Source organism: Lepisosteus platostomus, chromosome 9 (genome assembly GCF_059453375.1).
Source record: "Lepisosteus platostomus isolate fLepPlt1 chromosome 9, fLepPlt1.hap1, whole genome shotgun sequence".
In the NCBI taxonomy this organism is placed as follows: domain Eukaryota; kingdom Metazoa; phylum Chordata; class Actinopteri; order Semionotiformes; family Lepisosteidae; genus Lepisosteus; species Lepisosteus platostomus.
The window spans coordinates 29573389-29593262 of record NC_142619.1 but is presented as its reverse complement, the minus strand read 5'-3'; the positions used below and the strand labels follow the sequence as shown (position 1 = coordinate 29593262).

The following is a 19874-nucleotide window of genomic DNA, read 5'->3' as shown; positions in this document are numbered from 1 at the left end:
CTCTATAGTCATATTCACTGCATTACATCACTCAGTTATGGAAATTAAGTAAAAAAAATCCAATTTCACATGCATTGGCATTACAGTTCTCTAATGGATGGTAAAAAAAAACCTGACTCTTGTCATTAGAGCCAGTGACCTCCATCTACAGCTGCTTGAACAGTTTCACTTAAATCTTAAAGTTTGTCTCCTTGAATCGTAATGTTCCTTGCCACCATTCTTGCACTGTAATCTTTGAAAGGTAACAGATGTTGCTAATTTAAGTGTCAATTTCTTTGAAGATGAGACTTTCATTAAACAGAATTTTGGCTTTTGCTAAACTACAGGCAAAGCAAGACCATTTTGTAAGTCTTCGCCATCGCAGTTAAAAAACATTGCTTTTACCAAACTACGTCTTTTGGCTTTGGCCTCCTTGACGAATTGTCCTTCTTTACAATCGATGTGTGAAGTTTCTAACATTACTCTGCACCATTTCTTGACACAATCACAAGCTGCAGGGGTTATGAGCTGTTTCATTTTTTGGCCAGATCTTGCACATAAAGCAGTTTGTGGGCTTCTCAAAAACAAAATATTCTCTTGCCCAAGCTGAATTGACTGATCTTTTTTTTCACCTATTTCCACACTTTAGTTTTCTTTTTATGCCCTAGGTAGCGGAAGGTTTATCTGATTGGATACAAAACAAACTTTTTGTTTAAAAATGCAAAAAGATTCTCTACATAGGTAACCATAGTTATTGAAGAGTGTAGCTCTCTATCTCTCAGGTGGCACAAATGAGAGATTAAACCTAGCCCACTCATAATGCTATTCCAATATTATATCGGTATCCTGTCATTTTTAATATAGCCTTTAAATTGTAATTTTGACCAATCCGTACCAAATTGATCTTTGATTTCTTTTTACCACAAACAATACCAACCCCTGATCCCAAGTTTAAAATGTTCAATAATATGTGTGTTGGTAGGCCTATTCTCCAAACAACCTCTACTTTTTGACTGATTGAACAATTCATATGAAGACACACAAGCCTCAAAGGTGAAGGCTCTCAGTATGCTGAAATGAGATGATGACTGATACAAGATCAGCAGGAGTAAGGTGGAGCTTCCTCACCCATCTCTGGGCACTTGCTTATATAACCGTCTGGAAAATCCACAGCTGTTCAGTTGAGGGCGATTAACAAGACAAGACGAGTTTAAATAATTTAATGGATATAAAGTGTTTCTCCAGTCTCCAGTTTTTGCCCGACAGAAACCTGAAAGTAACCTGACCCAATCTGCCTGACCTCTATGAAGTTTCCAAAGCGATCCAGAGAGCAAGATTTTGGTAGGTGGAAATACTGGTAGGTGGAATCTGCTGATGACTGGAAGAACAGACGTAAGTGCCAGTGAAGGAAATGATTTTTCAAGCAGACTGGAGTTTTACCTCCTTTCTTAACAGGTACATTTATCTCAGATACAATCAAGTTGAAATGTTTTCCAAATTCAGTCACAATTCAGTGTTGAAGGAAAATACTGGAAACAGCCAAACATCCACACGCTACAAATATCAGACTTTCTTTCTGCTGAAACAACAACATCTACCAGTTATTATATCATTTTTATGTGGTCAGCTTCATCTCAAAATATACTTAGAGACATTAAAACTGTAACAAGTGGTTCCAATACTCACTGGCTGTAGTTCTAATACCTCTCAGTGTAAATGAGAATGGACTGAGTGAATAAACATTTTTCTCAGTATAGTGGTTCCATATGTTATGTGAATCATTGCTCTGGACCCGACTCTTGACCTATCAACTATATAAAGAAAAGAAATCTTGCACATTTGTTTACAGATAAATGTTTACACTGGGAATTCTAGAAAACTCATTTTCCCTACTCTTATAACTTTGGTTTTAACCCTCCAGGTCTGCAGGATAAACAAAACACATTTTTTACAGTTTCAGACACAGTTAAATGAAGCATCTCTGCTGTTTCGTAAAAGAGGAAGCCATAAATATCATCTAGGACTGAGCATTACTGACATATTAACGTATGTGGAGGAAGTCTTGCCATCGATATCCCCATCCCATATCCTCTCTTCTTTCCAGGGGTAACAGCTTTAAAAGCCAGTGTAAGTTTGACAACTTCAATGTTATTTTTTGAAGAGAACTGACTTCCTAATTCTCCTACTTCATTAATCCTTTTTGAATTATTAATATCTTCTTTGTTTCCATCGATACTCCCCAACGCCAGTTGTTTGAAGTTAATGCCTCTCAAGTGAGCCAACTGCAGCAAGTACACAATTTACAAATATCTGTACTTGTTCTACAGGGGTCCCATTCATTAGGCCACCTCCATGACTGCCAGTGCCTCCTGTTGACGTTGAAGTATGAAATCTGGAACAATTGTATTTATATGTTTAAATCAAATTGAGTCTTTGTGCTTTTGGTCATTGTTTTCGTAAAGCTAATAGTTAACAACCCAGAAAAAGCTGACAGCCCCCTGAATCAAGGATTTCCTACCTTTGTTTCCTCTAAAACTTACTGACATTTCGTTCCTTTTCTGGTAAAATCAACAGCTAACTTTTGTTGCAGATTAAGTTGGGAATTTTAGCTATGGCTCTTGATGGTTATTAGTCCCACTATGCTTTCTTTTTAATGATCAATCTATGTACAGTACAACCATTAAGAATCATGCAACTGAAAAACCCAGGATAATTAATATTACGTCACTGACTTTTAAGTCTACAATATCCAGTGCCGATACTTCTTTATAGCATCATATCCCTTTGACTGGTAAGTGACTCTAGATGTTAATGTCACTGCTGCAGGCATTTCATACTTTGATGAGTGAAAACAGAGATACAGGTGTTCTCCTGAACCCAAAAGAAAAAGGTAAAAAATGCCACCTTAACCAGGAGCTCAAGGCAAAATATAACAACAATGAAACTACTTTCATGATGAAAAATTATTCTGAGCAGCAATTCTGTTGAGACTGTACATAAACCACTAGTGAGAGTTTGAAGTTTGTGATGCTCAAGCTAAACACTTAATTAGTGTTCATTTAAACAGGTTTCAAGTGTGACTTATACAGCTGACTATCTTTGGCTAAAGCATGTTACAATCAGGCTTTTGAGTCTCCAAAAAGGAAAATGATCTAGAATAAAGATCTGATTTAGCGGTTAAATCTTACTCACTGATGAGTGGTAGGAATGGTGATTTGTAATAGATGTGACGTCAAGGTACCAGGCAATACATGAGCAAGAAGTTAATTCACTTTCACTTGAGTATATCCAAATATTTTACTGCACATTTGTGGAATGTGAGTTAACTTACATTGGGCATATGAATGCATGCTCAGATACCATATTTTACATTTTACAATGTGTAAAGATTATATACATATATATTTGCCCAATTGCCTAATTGAGACTAATTGCCTAAATATTCAAGCTTTACAACTCTGTGTAATGGTCAGGTGAACAAGCTAAACTGGTTAATTCTGAGCATTAAGAGCACAATCTAATGCATGTTTTATGCAGAATTCCGAATCCAGGTTATCTGCATACATCTGAATTCTCCCCACAACAAATGATCTGACGTAAGAGAACTTTTTACATAGCCAATCTCTTACAGTATATTCCTTTTGAATTACATACAGTCAGGTCCAACATCAATGAATAGTTACAGAAAACTGTTAGTAAACACCTAATATAACTTTATTAACAGGGCAAAAGTACTGTTGTTTCTGATTCATTTTATTACACTGTAAATTCTACATAAATCAGAATTGTTGGTCATAGTTACAACACTTTATTTGAAGAATATTTGAAAGTTTTCATCCACTTGTCTGTTTTAGGATATACTTTTAAGACACAGTAAAAATAATTTTCATCCATACCACACTGTGAAATGTAATTGGGATTAGATAAATTCAGATATCAGAGAGATTTCTTAAAGAATTGTGTCAACTGCTGAATAATGCCTGTAATTTCAGCTCAGTATTATATATGCATTATGAACGCATTATTCACATTCTGCTGATTTTACTGTACCATATTGTTTTAAACCAGAGATTCTTGCAAACTGATTAGTGAAGGAAACAATGAATGCTGGTTTACGATTTCATTTAACTAAGTATTAACTTCATGGGTCAAACTCACTGTGATTTTGTGTGTGTACCTGGACAGTGTTTCCTTTGCAGGACCAAACAAACACTGAAAAACCTAAGTTTGCATACCGAAAACTTTGGGAAGACAATCGATCATTTTTTAACCAGTCAAGCTGAAATGTACATGTTACAAAACCTTGAAGCACATACTCATTAAATGTTACGACTTAAGGGCAAAATAAACACTATAATCACTTTAATTACAGTGAATATTTTTCACTTTAAAATGTTAGAACTTTTAAAAAATGATTTGAAGATAAAATTAAATTGATATAAACCAGAGCATTCAAGTAACTCTTTCTAACCATAATTTAACAGTATGGTATTCAGGATATGTGAATATGTTTACATTCTCAAAGAGGTAAATCCTAACATTTCTTACCATAACCAGACTGCCACTATTAAATTAACTGAATGATACTGGAAGTACACAATCTAACCTTTGTGACATTTTTGAAGTGAAGATTCTGAATTCAAATTAACATTTTTATTAAATACACCCTAGAGGTGCAAAGAAAAAGGTGTGTTTTTCAGGAAATGTAATGCACTACAGAAAAAGAAATAAAAACCCTAGTAGAGTATGTCAGCTTATTAGCAGTGTTAAACAGTCTTTCCCCCTCTATGTACATGCATTGTCAAGTTTCACATTACCCGTTTCCTAACAAGCACAGTTTGTTTTCAACGCCCCAAGGACAGTTTACCAAGCCCTTACAAAATCCCACAGTAAAAAACAGCAAACCATGTGCTGTAGGATTCTGAAAATCCCTAACAGGAGATAGGGTTCCAGTCTCTTGACCAGCCCTTCTGATTTAAGGCTATTTACACTTTAGCGACTAGACAAAGACGCAGACCCCACCAGAGTATTTTTAGCTGGCCCTTGGTTTGGGTAATACATTTTTAATTGTGAGGTGTAATGGTCTGTAAGCGAACACCCGCTCAATTAATCATGAGTACTTTTGCATGTCTGTTCAGTGGCCCCCAACAGGCTCACACTTCTCTCACATGTTGTGAACACTTTAGTACATTCCAAGCTTCAAAAAGCAGCGGGGCCACACACCAGTTTGAGAAAATACCAACACTTGCATGGAGGCAAGACTGCAGCAGCTCCCTGCCATTGCCTTTGTGGGTTTTGTCTTCAAAGGGCAGGGTTTATGCACAAAGTTTGAAATGAGGCGCTCACACACACAAAAAAGCCAATGACAGGCTACGCTAAAAGATTGTAATGCCTTACTGAGGCACAGTTTATAAATGGAAAAATCACCTGCAAAAATGTATTAATTTAATATTAGTTGCCTTAAAAACTAAATCTGAAAATCGCACCCTGGTAAACCCCTGAAGCTTTTTACGATAAACGCAGTGTGTCAGTTGAAGTGTTTGCGGGTTATTTCCAAGAACATGTATGCTGCTGAGAGGGAAACAAAGTATGCTTTATTTGTTTAATTATTTTATTTTAATAGTCAAGTACCCACACGTGCAACCCTGCAACTGATGCTAAGAAGATGTGTTTGTTATAGGTACATTAACAACCTACAATGTTTTCAACCCCCTTACATGCAAGGAAAGATCATGATGCCACTACATGGGTAACTGTGCACAAGGGATTTGACAGTGGTCAATGAGAGGGGAAGATATTGACCACATAAAAGCATTGCTAACATCTCCACATCAAAGCCAAAGAGTTTGAGCTGGAGTGAAGATTATACTTAAGATTTTAAGAGTCTTGCATATTAAATAAAAATAAATTTTAGGTTTTATTGAAATGTAACATTTAAATGTTACCTACCTTTTAAGAATTGTTGCCAAGCTGCTGCAAACTGTATTACTACGCAAGGGATATTGCATCTCAGAGGACTACTCTGTGAATACATCTAACAGATAAATATCTAAGACACCATACAGCATGACTCTAGTAGAATGTCATGATTTGTTATTTGAGCTGTAAGAACTTGTGCTGAGGAATTATAGGGGTTGTTGGCTTACTGGTGCATCCCAATTTATAAATGTGTCTTATATGTTCAGTACTACTTTGCTTTTTTCCTTATTTTAGGATGGTTATATTGATGTTTTCATTTAAAACCAGTTGAAGGGGGACAGTGATTTTTTTTCAGATTAACTAACCCATGCACATTTTAATTAAATTTGAAAAGCAATGATTTGGACGGAAACCTAGTCGTGCATGTCAAATTTCTCTAAACTCCCTTTGAAATATTTTAGCCTTTAAAAAACCAACTGCATTCCCAAAATTGTAGATTTTATTTCAGATTTAAAAAAAAAACTTTCTGAAAATATAGCACTGCAATATATAATAGAGCAAGGTGACAAAATTATTACAAAGCTACATTCAGGATTGCTTGTACTGGGATATTGCACACTGGGGCTGACTGGTTTAACCTTCTGCTTGATAATGATAGTAAAAAATGAAAAGCAGTTCCAGTAACTGACTCTGACTCCTAACATGCCAAGAGCAGATTGCAGGAAGCACTTGAGATTCTGCATTATATAGAGCAAATGATATATAAATTAATGTTGAGAAGAAACTGGTATTTGCTTCTCTGTGCTTGATTTAATATTAACACTCCTAAATTCTACATAGCTAAAAACAACAAGAATAATATTCATGTCTTCCTGGGATAATAACATTTAAACAGGGTAACATAAAATTGAATTATTAATAGTATACATGTATATGAGGGAAATTGCTAAAACCCTGCTGAAGTACATTGAGTGTTTCACTGATGTGTGCATGCAGTTATTTTCAGAGGAAAAGACATATGTGCCCTATGACATTTCACTTCTTAATGGAGCTTTGGTCATTAAGGACCTCATGGACCTCATTTTAAAATAATTACCAGATTCATTTTTCACTGAACGCCTGTCAATAAAAAATAATCTACTTAAAACATTATGTTAAAAATCTCTAACATGATAAATGTGCAAGGACAATATTGTTTTGTAAACCAAGAAATACATTGTGGTAATATATAATTTAATGTTGTGTGATAATATGCATAAAAACAATATACTTTGTGTCGCACAATGAATTTAATTAAGTTTCATTATTTATAAACCTTATTGTCAGCCTTCAGAAACACCACTATAGCTACAGTACCCTCCTTGAAGCTTCCCACCAACAAATATTTTACAGAAAGTATCAAAATAAAGTTAATGACTCATTTGCAACACAGTTTTACAGCATGAAATTCGAATGTGTTCCACAGACAAGCATGTACAGTGTGCCTGACACCAAACTAACAGTTCACAGACTGATATTCAAGGTAAAAATCAGCAAAAAAAAAACATTTAATTCCCAATTTGGATTGGGTCTCATACCCCACTGGTTGGAAGAAAAATTAATATCAATGCTAGCTAACAAGACATTTAAATTGATCCATTTAACTGAGATTATGCAATCTGAGTAAAGATGATCTCTAAATACAAGAGCACGAATGGGATCTTAAATGCTAGTTTATTTGGGAATTTCCCCTTGTTTTTGTTGTATTAGGACATACTAGTATATGGTATGTTTCTTTCATTGTTGTCAATCAAACTGCCATTTTAAGTAAAGATTTCCATACAAGTTTGAATTTCCCATGTAAAGCGCTGAACAGCTACATGTACTCCTGTTCAACCCTGACATTTATCCCCAGGCCCATCTAATACCATTCTGATTTTAGGATGTTGTGCAGAGCTCATTTTTTCAGCAGTATTTGGGTGGCTTGACCAAATACTGGACATAATCAAACTGAGCACATGAAAAGATATATACAACATTTACTGAAGTAAATAGAGGTGATACAAATCCACACCAATTCCTAGTTGCATACGGAATATTATTTGAAATGTACATTAATTAAGCCTCACTCCAACAAGGTTATAATTTCTAAAACTAGCATTTCTCCTCAATCGAGGCATGCATTTTTAGATTTACATTTTATAGAAGTCTCTAACTCGTAAACGTCAGCCCCTTTAATTTTGCAATTAAATCACTAATTTGCAGTTTGTCCATCTTTTTTCATGAATTGTGCATTTAACACAACATCCTGTTTCATACACTGCTGAAGAAAACTTGAAGTGTTATTTGTTAAAGAGTAAGCCACTGTTTATTCCCTTTGGTATTTGCAGTGTTTTACACCTTTCCATATTACATAATAGGCTGTAAATGATCAGCAAAATGCTTGAGGTGCAGGATAAAAGTTTCTTCAAGAAGTCTTTCCCCAGTTCAACATGTCCTTTCCAGTTATTAATAAAGCAAATAATAAAGTGTCTTCAGCAAAAGGCTAGACCAGTAGACATCAGTGCTTTCCCTCACCAGCATTCATAAAATAGCACTTGTGCAACAGAGGTATAGAGAACATGACCAATCTTACAACATCTTGATGATAATGGATTTTAACTTGCTATAGCCTCTTTAGTCTTACAATCAATTCCTTGCAAGAAACAAGAATGCACAATTTCCTTAATTATTGAATTATTGAATTATTTTACAACCTTCAACTTTTGATTTCAGTCCTGTTCAGCCTTTCAGTTCCTTTCAGAAAGGCTTGACTTCACTTTTGGAGCAACAAAGACTGCATGCAAAGGCATCAAAAGAAGGGGGAAAAAATGAGGATGTATTATAATTGTTTAAATCCATTTTAGATGTTGCAAAACTAGGCATGTTAAGAGCACATGAGTGGAACTGAAAAACAACCTTATAAAAAATCTATTAGAACTGACTGGCTATGTCAGAATGTCTAAGTGAAAGAGCTTTTTGGTTATGACTCTCTTTGCCTTCTAATTTACATCTTTGTCTAAACAGTGCCATAAGACTGGTGTCTACCTGACTTTCTTGTGTGTTCCCAAAGAAAAAGAATGTACTGTACTATTATTTTGTCTGAAGCACCTAAATAAATGATCACATCCAAACCTGCCTGGGGCCTTAAGGCAAATATGCATTAATACTTTAAACCATGAAGAGCAGTGGATGCCAAATAACTTTCCACATTCTGGCCTGTACTAATAAATACAAAGACCTGAATTTTAAGATACCTCTCTTCACTCATAACTTTTAAATACCATATTAGGAGCTGTCAAAATGTCAAGTTAGTGGGAATAAGACTGGTGAAATCTTTTCTCTGCTCAATTACAATTTATTCCTTTTAACATTTGGAGTTGATTCTGCTCAAATTGTGTCGTTTTTGCCAGACTGATGAAATAGCCCAACCTTTCACTTCATTTCATGTTTCATACAATACTGGGGGGATATTTGGTCTCGCAACTCAATCTACACATTTACATACATGTAACAGTAACAGGTTGACCAAATGAGTCAAAATTAATCTAACAGGAAAGCCTACTTATGTTCTAGCAAAACCATAAATTGCATATTCTTATGCTTAAAACATGGGATTATAAATTAATATAATTTTCCAGCAATACCCCTTTGTGTCAGCCGAGCTGTGCACTGACAAAAGAGCATGATGACTGCTCAGCAATTTTAAAAAGGTTTACATAAGAGGAACAAAATTGAGCATTTAATGCAAACAGTCTAACAAAATAAAAACAAATAAATATTTAATTTATAGATCACACAACATACTAAGGATACTGACATGCTAAGACGGGTTACTTTTTCAGGCATACGTGCAACAAAACTTACAATTCCCATTCAGCGACCTAGCCTGGAGGGTGTATATTTTTATGCAGCACTGCTTTTGATCTTGCCAGACTGTGGTTTGTGCTGATCCAGCACCCTGACCACTCAAAGGCAAAACATTCAATATGTCTAATTAAGACATCAAGCAGGCAGCCTCATACACTGCACTACAAAATACAAGATCATGAACATTGTTCTTATAAGGAAAACCTTAGTACTTTCTCGTGCCATCCTTTTAAGAATTTATCAATAAAAGGTAAGTAACCCTGAATAAGTGCTTTCTACTGATGCAACCAATGGAACGAGTAAATTAGACCTAACATAGTGCTTTAACCATTACATTTTACAGCTAAGCTCACATATTGCAACCCCCCGCCCCGTTTCCTACAGTGTTAGGAAGGAAACATACAAACTATGATGTATATGCATTTTTGTACATTAGATTTTATATATTAACATTAAATCTAAATTATTTCTCAAACTTCAACTTTTGATTACGACACCAAAAAATAAAATGGGAATCACAGTAAGGTAATACACAGTGCTGAATGTGAAGGTAAACACACTTGTAGGGTCAGACATTTTAATTATGGTATAAACCTTCTTACTAAATCACAACATATACAAATATTTTTTTAATTATCTATTTCTCTAAAAAATAAGATATAACATCAAAAAAAGACACGACTGTACACACCTTTCAAATGCATTTGAGACAAGAGAAGACAGGCAGGGTCAAATTGTGACAGATTATGAGAATGAACCCCCTGCACTGTCAATAGAAAAATATATATTTCTATATTTGCTCTGATTTAGTTAAATTACAATTAACGAGGCATTCAACATAGCCTTCCAGCTGAACACAACTTTATTTTTAGGCTTACAGATGGAAAGAGAAAAGGCTGGTCTGTTTCTGTTTGCACAGGTGAAAATGAAGCATCTCAAACTGCTGTCTTGTTGTGTGATTGGAATGACTTGAAGACCGATGTGTAGTGGAGGAATGGCAACATGCAGAAGCTGCTGGAATCTCACCTTTTGAGCGGCTTTTGAAGGGCCCTTGTTTTTGCTTCCTTTAGGTCTTCCCCGCGGTCGTTTAGGGACAGGCTCTCCGGTTGGTTCCTTGTGGAGACGAGGCGAATACAATTTGTGAGACAAACAGAACAGGGGAATAATCCTGCCACCAGACTCAAAACCAGCCCTTCTGGATAGAGGGGGTCCATTTTAACGCAGTGCTGCTCTAAAACTTGTACAGTATGTAAGCAGACGGAGAAAGAGTAAGAGACAGAAAATGAGATCACGCAGAACGAAATTGCACATTATACTTGAAAGAAACTTTTAAAACACTAACCGAGACGGTAAATGATAAATTAAAAAAATATATTATCATTACCATAGAAGCTTTCATATTTCAAATTAAAATTAAGGTTTCATATCCATTCAAGGTCACAAAGTTTTCTTTAAACCTGTTCTAATGTTTTTGAAATAATTATTAATCACCCTTGCGCAGACATTTGACATACGAAAAGTTTCGTTTATTTTATAACAAAATGAAAAAAAACACATTGTGTAGCAGCACATATATACCCTCTACAGCAGTAGTGCATTTTCATTGTAAATTATGCAAATTATATCTTTGTGTTGTGTGCGTGTTTTATTTTTATTAGAGTCTTGTTTTCATACATTCAGAATAGTTGTCAATACCATATGCTGTATTTTGTGGTAAACTACACCACAGATTGTGGAATGTGCAGTTTTCTGAAATTGCAGAGGCTCGCGTGATTTCAGAACGCTATTTTAAAGCATTTTTAGAAAGTGGCATAGCTCCACTTTCAAAATGACTGCAACGTGCGAATTAACTCGTAGTTGTACACCTAGTGTACACAAATAATAACATTAAAAGTTTAACCATTGGATCCTACATGGGTAACGCAGCACAATACCAATTTAGTTTAAAAGTCATATAGCTCACAGTATACCTCAAAGGTATATTGTGGACTACTTACTCTCCCCTTTCTGATCCAACCTAAAATGTGGTTTATAGGAAGCTACCTCTGAAACGAAGTAAAATGACCTCCCAAACTGACGCCAACATTTGCTGTACACATATATATAAAACGATAAGGCATTCAATGTACATACATGATAGTGTTACGATTTTAACAATGAGCAATACAGTTATTTGAAAACAAATATGTATGATTCATATAATACTTCCTTTGGGTGGTGAATCATTGCTCTCAAACATGTGCAGATCAAAATATAACTGTGCTTTTTTCTTACCAATACTGCAGGATGTGGTGGAGCTGAGTAGTCCGAATCCCTATGAAGTTTTTTTTCAAGCGCCAATTTTAATTTTTGTACCGCACATTCTGCATTTTAATTGGAACAAAGGCACCGGCTTTTTAAGATAACATATAATAACGATTATAACATAAACATAATATGTGCTAGAAATCAACATGTTTTTAATTCATAATTTATTTGCTTGTACACCAATAACCTTTTAATTATTACGAAGTTAGTTTCTCGACACTACTCTGAAGAGTGGTAGCTCATATCTGTGCATTACAAAATATGGAAACAAATACAGCTAAATTCCATTCTAAACTTTGAAATACTGCATTTTCCACATTCAAGAAGTTTTAAAAAATGCAAGGACAGCGAGGAACTCAATTATATACTCCATTCATTAAATGCTAACTATTTCACAGTTTCTTTCACAGATAAAACATGAATGGGTTTTTAAAAAGTAATACGTGTTTCGATTGTGGATCTACACAGTCAAAACAAAAGTAATACTTATCTTCCTCAATGAACACATCAATACTACAATTAAAGCAGTATTTGAATTTAAAAATATTTTCCAAGTTTACTTTTTTAAATCATATCACACTGATTTAATCTTGAAGATCCACCTAGGTGAGGAAAACAATTCCAAAAAGCGTTTCAGTCACATACTGTAGACGGTTCAGGGTAACCCGATCGTAACAGTAACGAAACCAGCACAATGTACTACTACAACCACCACTTCTACTATTTCTTCAGCTTTAACCTTCTCTTAAAACTTTTAAAGGGACAGGATTCTTCAGAGTCAGCGCGTGTTCCTTTTAAAGATCTCGGGTTTTAAAATATCTGCACTACATTAAAAATCACACAGATCTATTATCTTCGCACTGAACGAAATTCAAACAGTGGCGATAGGTGCTCAACGGCCGGGCTAGCTTCTATCTCCAAGACGCTGCTGGAAGAGCAGTGACAATTGCCTGTTTCTAGTAAATGATATCGATTCAAAGAAAAAGAAACAGACTGACTTGCTGCGGCTTCCGTGGTCTGCCGGGTCCTCGTTTCGGAGCCTCTGCTGTCGAGGGCTGCTCCTGGGATCCAGAAGTCTGGCCGGCTGCTTCGCCCCGTGCACTCATGGTGACTTCTACAAAATTGTAATCTCCTGCACCTTCAACTCTTAAAACAAGGTCTGATTCTGCACACCGGACGTCCTGGTGCGGAACTCGAGAGGGGGAGATCTTCTGTTGTAAGAATCGGGAGTTTTCCACACAAAAGTAATAAATAAGGATGATCGAAACCAAAAACAGGGGGGAAAAAAATAAAAGGACCGACAAGTCAAAAAACTCAACCCCTTGATATGCTGGGAATAGCACGTGCTGTTGCGGTATTTGGTACGCAAAATGTCCCTTTTTTGTTTTGTTTTTACTGTTTTTGTTTCCTGTATTTTGGGTTGTTGTTTTTTTTTTTGCTTTAATACGAAAATAAGCCAGTGCTAGATAGGAATTTAGATTCCATTGGTACAAATTGGGACGGGACACATTTGAAATGAAACGGTGACACCGCACTTTCCTGTCAAGAGCATGCACAGTGTTTTAAAGGATCTGTGACTTACAAATCATAAGTGCTGGTTTATAAGAGTTTACGGGGGGGAAAAAAAGATCTTTTTGCAGGGGTTGGTAAAAATTATGAGGCCAGCCCACGGATTGAATGAGGATGGGTTAAAAAAGCACCTTTCCTTGCGGGTGGAAAACAGAGGAGGGGGTTGAGAAAAAAACACAAGACGGAGGAGGCACAGCGAAAAAAAAACTAAGGTTGGACCGTAGCCAGAGAAAACATGAGAAATTCTGCGGCGTTAAGAGGAGAGACCACATTGAGACAAACTCACGTGTCCAGCACCATTCATCTCAGTGGCTGGGATCCAACAGGTTTAAAGAGACAGGCCAGGAAATCCCGCATTTCATAATAGGCTACAGTTAAAGGACTGTGTAGGTATACACCAAGGACAAACGCAAATCCGCCTTTCGTATGCAAAATGAAGTTCTAAATGGAAAAGGGAAAGCGGACGATAAAAATAAATGGTCACTTATTTAATGGTGGAAGTAAAACAATCTTTAAATCACGCAGGAAAAGGCAATATACGCGCGTTGGTACATACAACAATACAGCACTTAACTAACTTAAAATGTTGTATAATAAAGTCAATATGCTCCTATAACGGAATTATTTTGTTTATGATATTTTGCCTGTGATTGTATGGAAATAATAATGCACATTATGGAATACATACATTTTTACAAGGTGAATTATTGGACATAAATACGCATCGTGCTTTCGTGAGATTATCTTTACCTGGTATTAAGCACATTAATTTGAACAAATCGTGCATTTTTCAATATCGCGCCGTGAACGAATAGTTAAGTCTCATTACAAAGAAAAAAAAACGTCTAGCTGTATAAACCCTTAAATATGATGTTACTACATTAAGAATATGTTTTTAAAATGCATAAACGAATTAATATCCACAGGAAACAGGATTTTAAAATGTTAATAGAAGAAAGCGAACAATCAAATTCCTCTTAGTCTACAACAGTAACAGGACTTCAGTGTCGCCATGATATCATAACGAAAAAAGACATCATATAGACAAACCGAAATTAAATTTTAAAAATGTTTTAATTGATTTCTGGTGACAAGGGAAAAAAATACACGATACCACAGCTGCGTCTCACTCTTTTTTTTCCCCTAAAAAAACGCATTCCCCATTTCTGGGTACGACTGCTTATATAGCCCACTAGAATTCCTGTTACGGGATTTCTTTTTTTTTTTTGGAGTCCGAAAGTAAGCAGTGCGTTTGTGACTGAAAGCGTGCGCTTGCAGACCGACCTCCAACAGCCACATGTGTCTTTGAAGTATTCCGCCCATCGACATGAAGTGAGATCAATTACAGAAGAACAACAGTGACAAAGAATATACTGCTGTACGTGGAGGCACTTTCCCACGATCTGACCAGCCAGCTCAACGACGAGGAATAGCCCTCCCTACTCACTCCACTCAATACAATAGCGCCAAAGATGTTTTTAAATACCAGAAAGCGGGTGATTGGGGGTTTTACAACCTTTCTCCCAAAAAAATCTACGGCGATGGAATAAAAAAAAAGCTTTCTCTCCTCTCTATTTTTTAACCCCAAATATAATGTAGCTTAAATAATTTGTTCTTGCGATCAGACAAAAAAAAAGAGAGTCGGGTATCCTACTATACCGAAAGGATTCGTTTTCCCTAGTGGTCAGCTTTCATTGTAAACATGAAAGTAATAAATAAACAAGTGCCGTTTTGGCAACCCACTCTTTTCTATTAAAGGCGTGACAATTAAAATGCACAGATTTTGTGTGACTTTTCCTTTCGTTTCCTTTCTTGAGGAAATGAAGTCTGGATAGCGGGAAACAGAGCTGCGATTTGTTGATTTGTTTCGGTGTGGACTTTATTAGGATATGTCTTCTGTCTTTCCTAAAAAGAAAGTGGTTAATTTGTCACTGGCATCCAGTTCATTCATAAAAAAAAACAGCTCTGGGACCCCCAAGAAGGTGGATCTGAGAGGAATTTTCGGTGTTTTCATCCCTCCTTTTCATCGCGAGGCCACGCCCCCGCAGACAGAACGGCGTCAGGGCTGGGAGCGAATGAAATGAACACAATCAATAGTCACGGCCGCAAATTACTGCAGGAAGTACTAAAACCAAGATCGATTACTCAAAATAGTGTTTAACTTGAAGCACAGTTCACAGAGGCTTTGCGCTTTAATATAAACAACAGTGTAGTGGAAGCGACGCATATTTGTTTCTAGCATGAAGTGCCCGCTTGCATATAAACATCTATAATTCTGAAGCAGTCATGCAGTTCCATGGTAAGAATCTGATTTATTACTATTTTTATTCAAAAACCTATTATGAATAATAATATTATAGGCCCATTATGATACATTCTAGGTTTTTAGAAAAATATTTTTAATTTTTCCGAGGAACCCCAGGTATATGGAATGAGAGGAAAACCAAGCTCACAGTGGTTTTAAATGAGTGGGTCCATGCATTTTTAAAGAGGCATTCTTGAGCTGAAAGCAGTTTTGAAAGATTTCCTCTTTTGTATTGAGAGGGAGCGCTTTAGGGCTAAATTGTGGGAGAAGTTGGAGCAGCATAAAAAAAGATTTGAGGGCAACTACGTCTTCTAACCACCCAGTGACAGTTTTAACCGTTTCATCCCCATATTAACGCCGTTAATGATGAAAGGTGCTTCTCAATCAATAGTTTGATTTGGTATAGTCCCATTTGCAACGCTTTGCAACAGAACCATTTACAGATTTCTATAGCAGTTAACAACTTAATTACAAAGGTAATCCAACAATACAGTTACAAGTTACTTGTGTAAGTAGGATTAGTTTTTAAAACTAACACGAGGTTGGGAGGAAAAAAACATTATATGACCTACAGTATGTAGCATGTTTACAGTTACAATGCAAAGTAATGCATCATCTCCTAAAAGCAATGTCCTCCATTTTCTTGTTAATTTTAAAATGTAAACTCTTACACAGGTAACTTGTATTTGCTTGTTAGTAACTATAATGTATTACTTTTTAAGATTAACTTTCCCCAACGCTGCATAAGGCAACATATTACAATTATCAAAATGTACCCACAAAGAAACGTGTAATACACCCAGTAGATACAAATTATTAAATTATAATTTGTTTTCGGTGCTAATTTTGTTATATAAAAGAAATCTTCCCTGCCAAGTTTAGTCCATTAATAACTTTAATATTATGTTTAAGTATTAACTCATTGTAGCAGATGCATCAAAGTCGTTAAGAGAATTGCCCATCCCCGAAAAGTAAAACTTTGTCTTTGTCACAAGGATATCATTTGAAATTATATCTCCCTTGCTGCCTAAATAAATGATTAAATTATTTTCAAATGCACTAGGATTTGCCATCATACACATTACAAATGTGAACTGAATGCCTGAGATGAAGCAAGTCTAGTTAGGTGAACTGCAATCTGTAATAGATAGTCACTTTAAAAAGTAATCCAGTGACAAATTAATTGTGTAATGGATTACTTTTTAAGATCAACACGAAACTGGGGTAAATAATTTAAAAAAGTAATCAAAAGTAATTAAGTAAAAAGTAAGTAAATGTTACAATGATCTTCTGTATGTGGGGTGTATAGTCAATATGTTAAGTTATTGCCTCCTAAAAGCAATTTCTTCTGTCTTAATTTATCATTTAAAGTAATTATTGATTACAAAAAAACCCTAAACAAGTAACTAGTAAGTGTAATGGATTACTTTTAAAAGTAACGTTCCTTAACACTGAATACAACACAGTAAATCCCATCGTTAGTCTTATGACATAAGCTGGAGATGACTATGAACAGAACCTTGTTAGTGGAAAAAGATAATACCTTAATACTGGGTCAAATCCTGCCTCTAGAGCACGTTCTGAATCTTGGGGTGACAAAGACATTCACACTTAGCTTTTACAAATTGAGAAATGCATAAGGGGTACCCACACTGTGCATATTTGCAGATTTCCAAAGCTAAGGCAATCAAGAGGTAGGAATAGGGGTGGTCAGTGCAAAAGGGGGCAAGCTGACTACTCTGAAGGTTTTTTTCCACATACCACCACGACATGAGCTGGGTGAGGCAGGATACAGGGTATGGTGGAGTGTCTGTTTCAAAGTAGGCTAAATGTCTTAACAACAGCACTGATCTTGAACCCATTTGTCAGCAGGACACACCCGAAGAAGTGTCACACACTGAAGAGCTCATCAATGTCTCAACAACAGCAGTTACTGCCTGAGTCCAATGGCACTTGGGCACAGTCAAATAGATGGGTCAGACCACGTCCATGTTCATCATCACAAGACCTGTGCCATTCTGAAGCTGTGAAGAATGCAGTAGGTCCCTAAGACAAGCTTTTGGGCCAGTATTGCCTAGGACCAGACAAGACACAATTACGAAAGTGGCTTATCTTTTGTTGGAGTGTGTAGGTTAAGGAGCTGCTACTGTTATATGCTGTACACAGAGCCACAGAATGTCAGAAGGTGGTTTGTTTGTAACTCCTTCTGATTATTCAATCCTAAATTTAAATAAAATAATGGAGAAATAATTTTATTGTGCATAAATACATGAAAGATGTAGATTTTTTATTACCAGATTGTTTTTCATTTTACTACTAACCATACTAACCACAACAATATTTCACTTTAATGTTTTCAATGTACTACATTTGTTACTGTTCCACCTGTGGTAAGAGGATGCCTTCCCGAGTCGTTCAAATGTATCATGTCTTATAAATAGCAGCATGGTCTACATATCTGTACATCTACTGTTACCTGTGAAGAGCTTCGCTCCAGAGAGAACTACAAGTTCAGCTCAGACAGTTCCTTCTTCTTGATTACTGTTGAAAACACACACAGTTTCATCACACACCTCTAAGAAACATTGTGAGAAACATTGAAGATAAATAAAGTAAAAACAGAAAAGGTAAATGTAAGGTTCATATTTCCCTTTTACTTTAATTCCATTCAAGCCACATCTCTTTATCAACAACCATATTATTCTAATTTACTTAACTTAAACAGTCGTTTTTCTGAGGGTACATTCATTGCTCAGCCTAATTGCTCAGTGGCTTTTGACCTCAAATAAGATTATGTGTGAGACATAGCTTCACTGTGAATCTTTCTTGAATAAAAATCTTTTACTAGTGAATCAGTAATCAGGGTGGCCCCGAACACAGCACACTGCAACTCTGTTTTAGATAGGCTATACAGGATTCCATAGTAAACAAGGAATTAAAGAATGTGATAGTTTAGCTGCTACCGTTTAAAGGTATGCACAAGATTATTACAAACACACATTCTTCGTGATATTGTTAGAGTCCTTAAGAAATTGATAAATACAAAATATTAACAGTATATGAAATTATATTTGATCATTTTTACATTTGCACATTTATGGATACAGGCATATATTTCTTACAGGAATTATATGGAAATAAGTGTCTTAAAGTTAATGTGTTCACATGATAATTCTGAACTCATAGAAGCTTCAAAGATTATGCTTCTTGTGTCATCACTTATATTTACCTGCCTTTCCTCAGCACACCGTATTGAGCAAAAGGGCATGGCCTGCTTCTACCTTAGGGCCCTCACAAATAATGTGACATACTACATTCCTGGCCATTTCCACTACTGTGGACAGGAGAGATAATTTCTGTGAACATACTGTACACAAATAATTTGTTAGGACAATATTTATCACAGATGTAACAGAAAAAATGATTATAAGGCCACAGTCTATCCATTAATTCATTGGGACTATACTCTGAAATGCATTGTAGCTTTGTATCACTAACTGCATATAATGAGAAATAAAATGTTAAATATGTTAACTTAAGGTCATCATTTGTTGAAGTAACTAGACCTCAAACCAGATGGTCTCACTGGGGTTTGAAACCCTGCTTTAGGACTCAGTAGATATATTGTGATACTTTAGAATCACGACTGAGATGGTCTAAATCACCTCCTTTAGTTTATAAGCTTTCTTATAAAGCAGGAAGAGAATAAAATGTGCAAAGGGTCCAAATATTTTGTATTATTTAAACACAGACTGTAACAGACAATAATAAAAGGGTGTGAGTCCATCTACAAAATATACACAAGCTGAATGTTGGCAAAAATGGGATACCTTATTCACACTGTAGAATGCATAGCTCAAACTTGTATAATAATAATAAATAATAAATATAGGAAATATACACTACA

The 19874-nt window shown here is 35.8% G+C and overlaps 1 protein-coding gene and 1 long non-coding RNA gene across 3 annotated transcripts in view; one reads left to right on the top strand and one right to left on the bottom strand.

Moving 5' to 3' along the window:
* The window catches only part of hmga2 (high mobility group AT-hook 2), a 71167-nt gene extending 56883 nt beyond the window's left edge, over positions 1 to 14284 (bottom strand). The window contains exons 1-2 of one of the 2 annotated variants that reach the window (XM_088644655.1): positions 13092 to 14284; positions 10813 to 10899 (exon numbers count right to left, since the gene is read on the bottom strand). In XM_088644655.1, coding sequence (XP_088500781.1) covers positions 10813 to 10899; positions 13092 to 13199 — 195 coding nt within the window. In that variant the 5' untranslated portion in view covers positions 13200 to 14284. The remainder of the gene's footprint in view (positions 1 to 10812; positions 10900 to 13091) is intronic. The other variant, XM_088644654.1, reaches the window with a different exon arrangement.
* Positions 14285 to 15189: 905 nt separating this feature from the next.
* On the top strand, positions 15190 to 19501 carry LOC148654743 (uncharacterized). Its single transcript, XR_015941133.1, has 2 exons — positions 15190 to 15961; positions 17840 to 19501. It is a non-coding gene; the product is annotated as an uncharacterized LOC148654743 (long non-coding RNA).
* Positions 19502 to 19874: the final 373 nt, after the last annotated feature.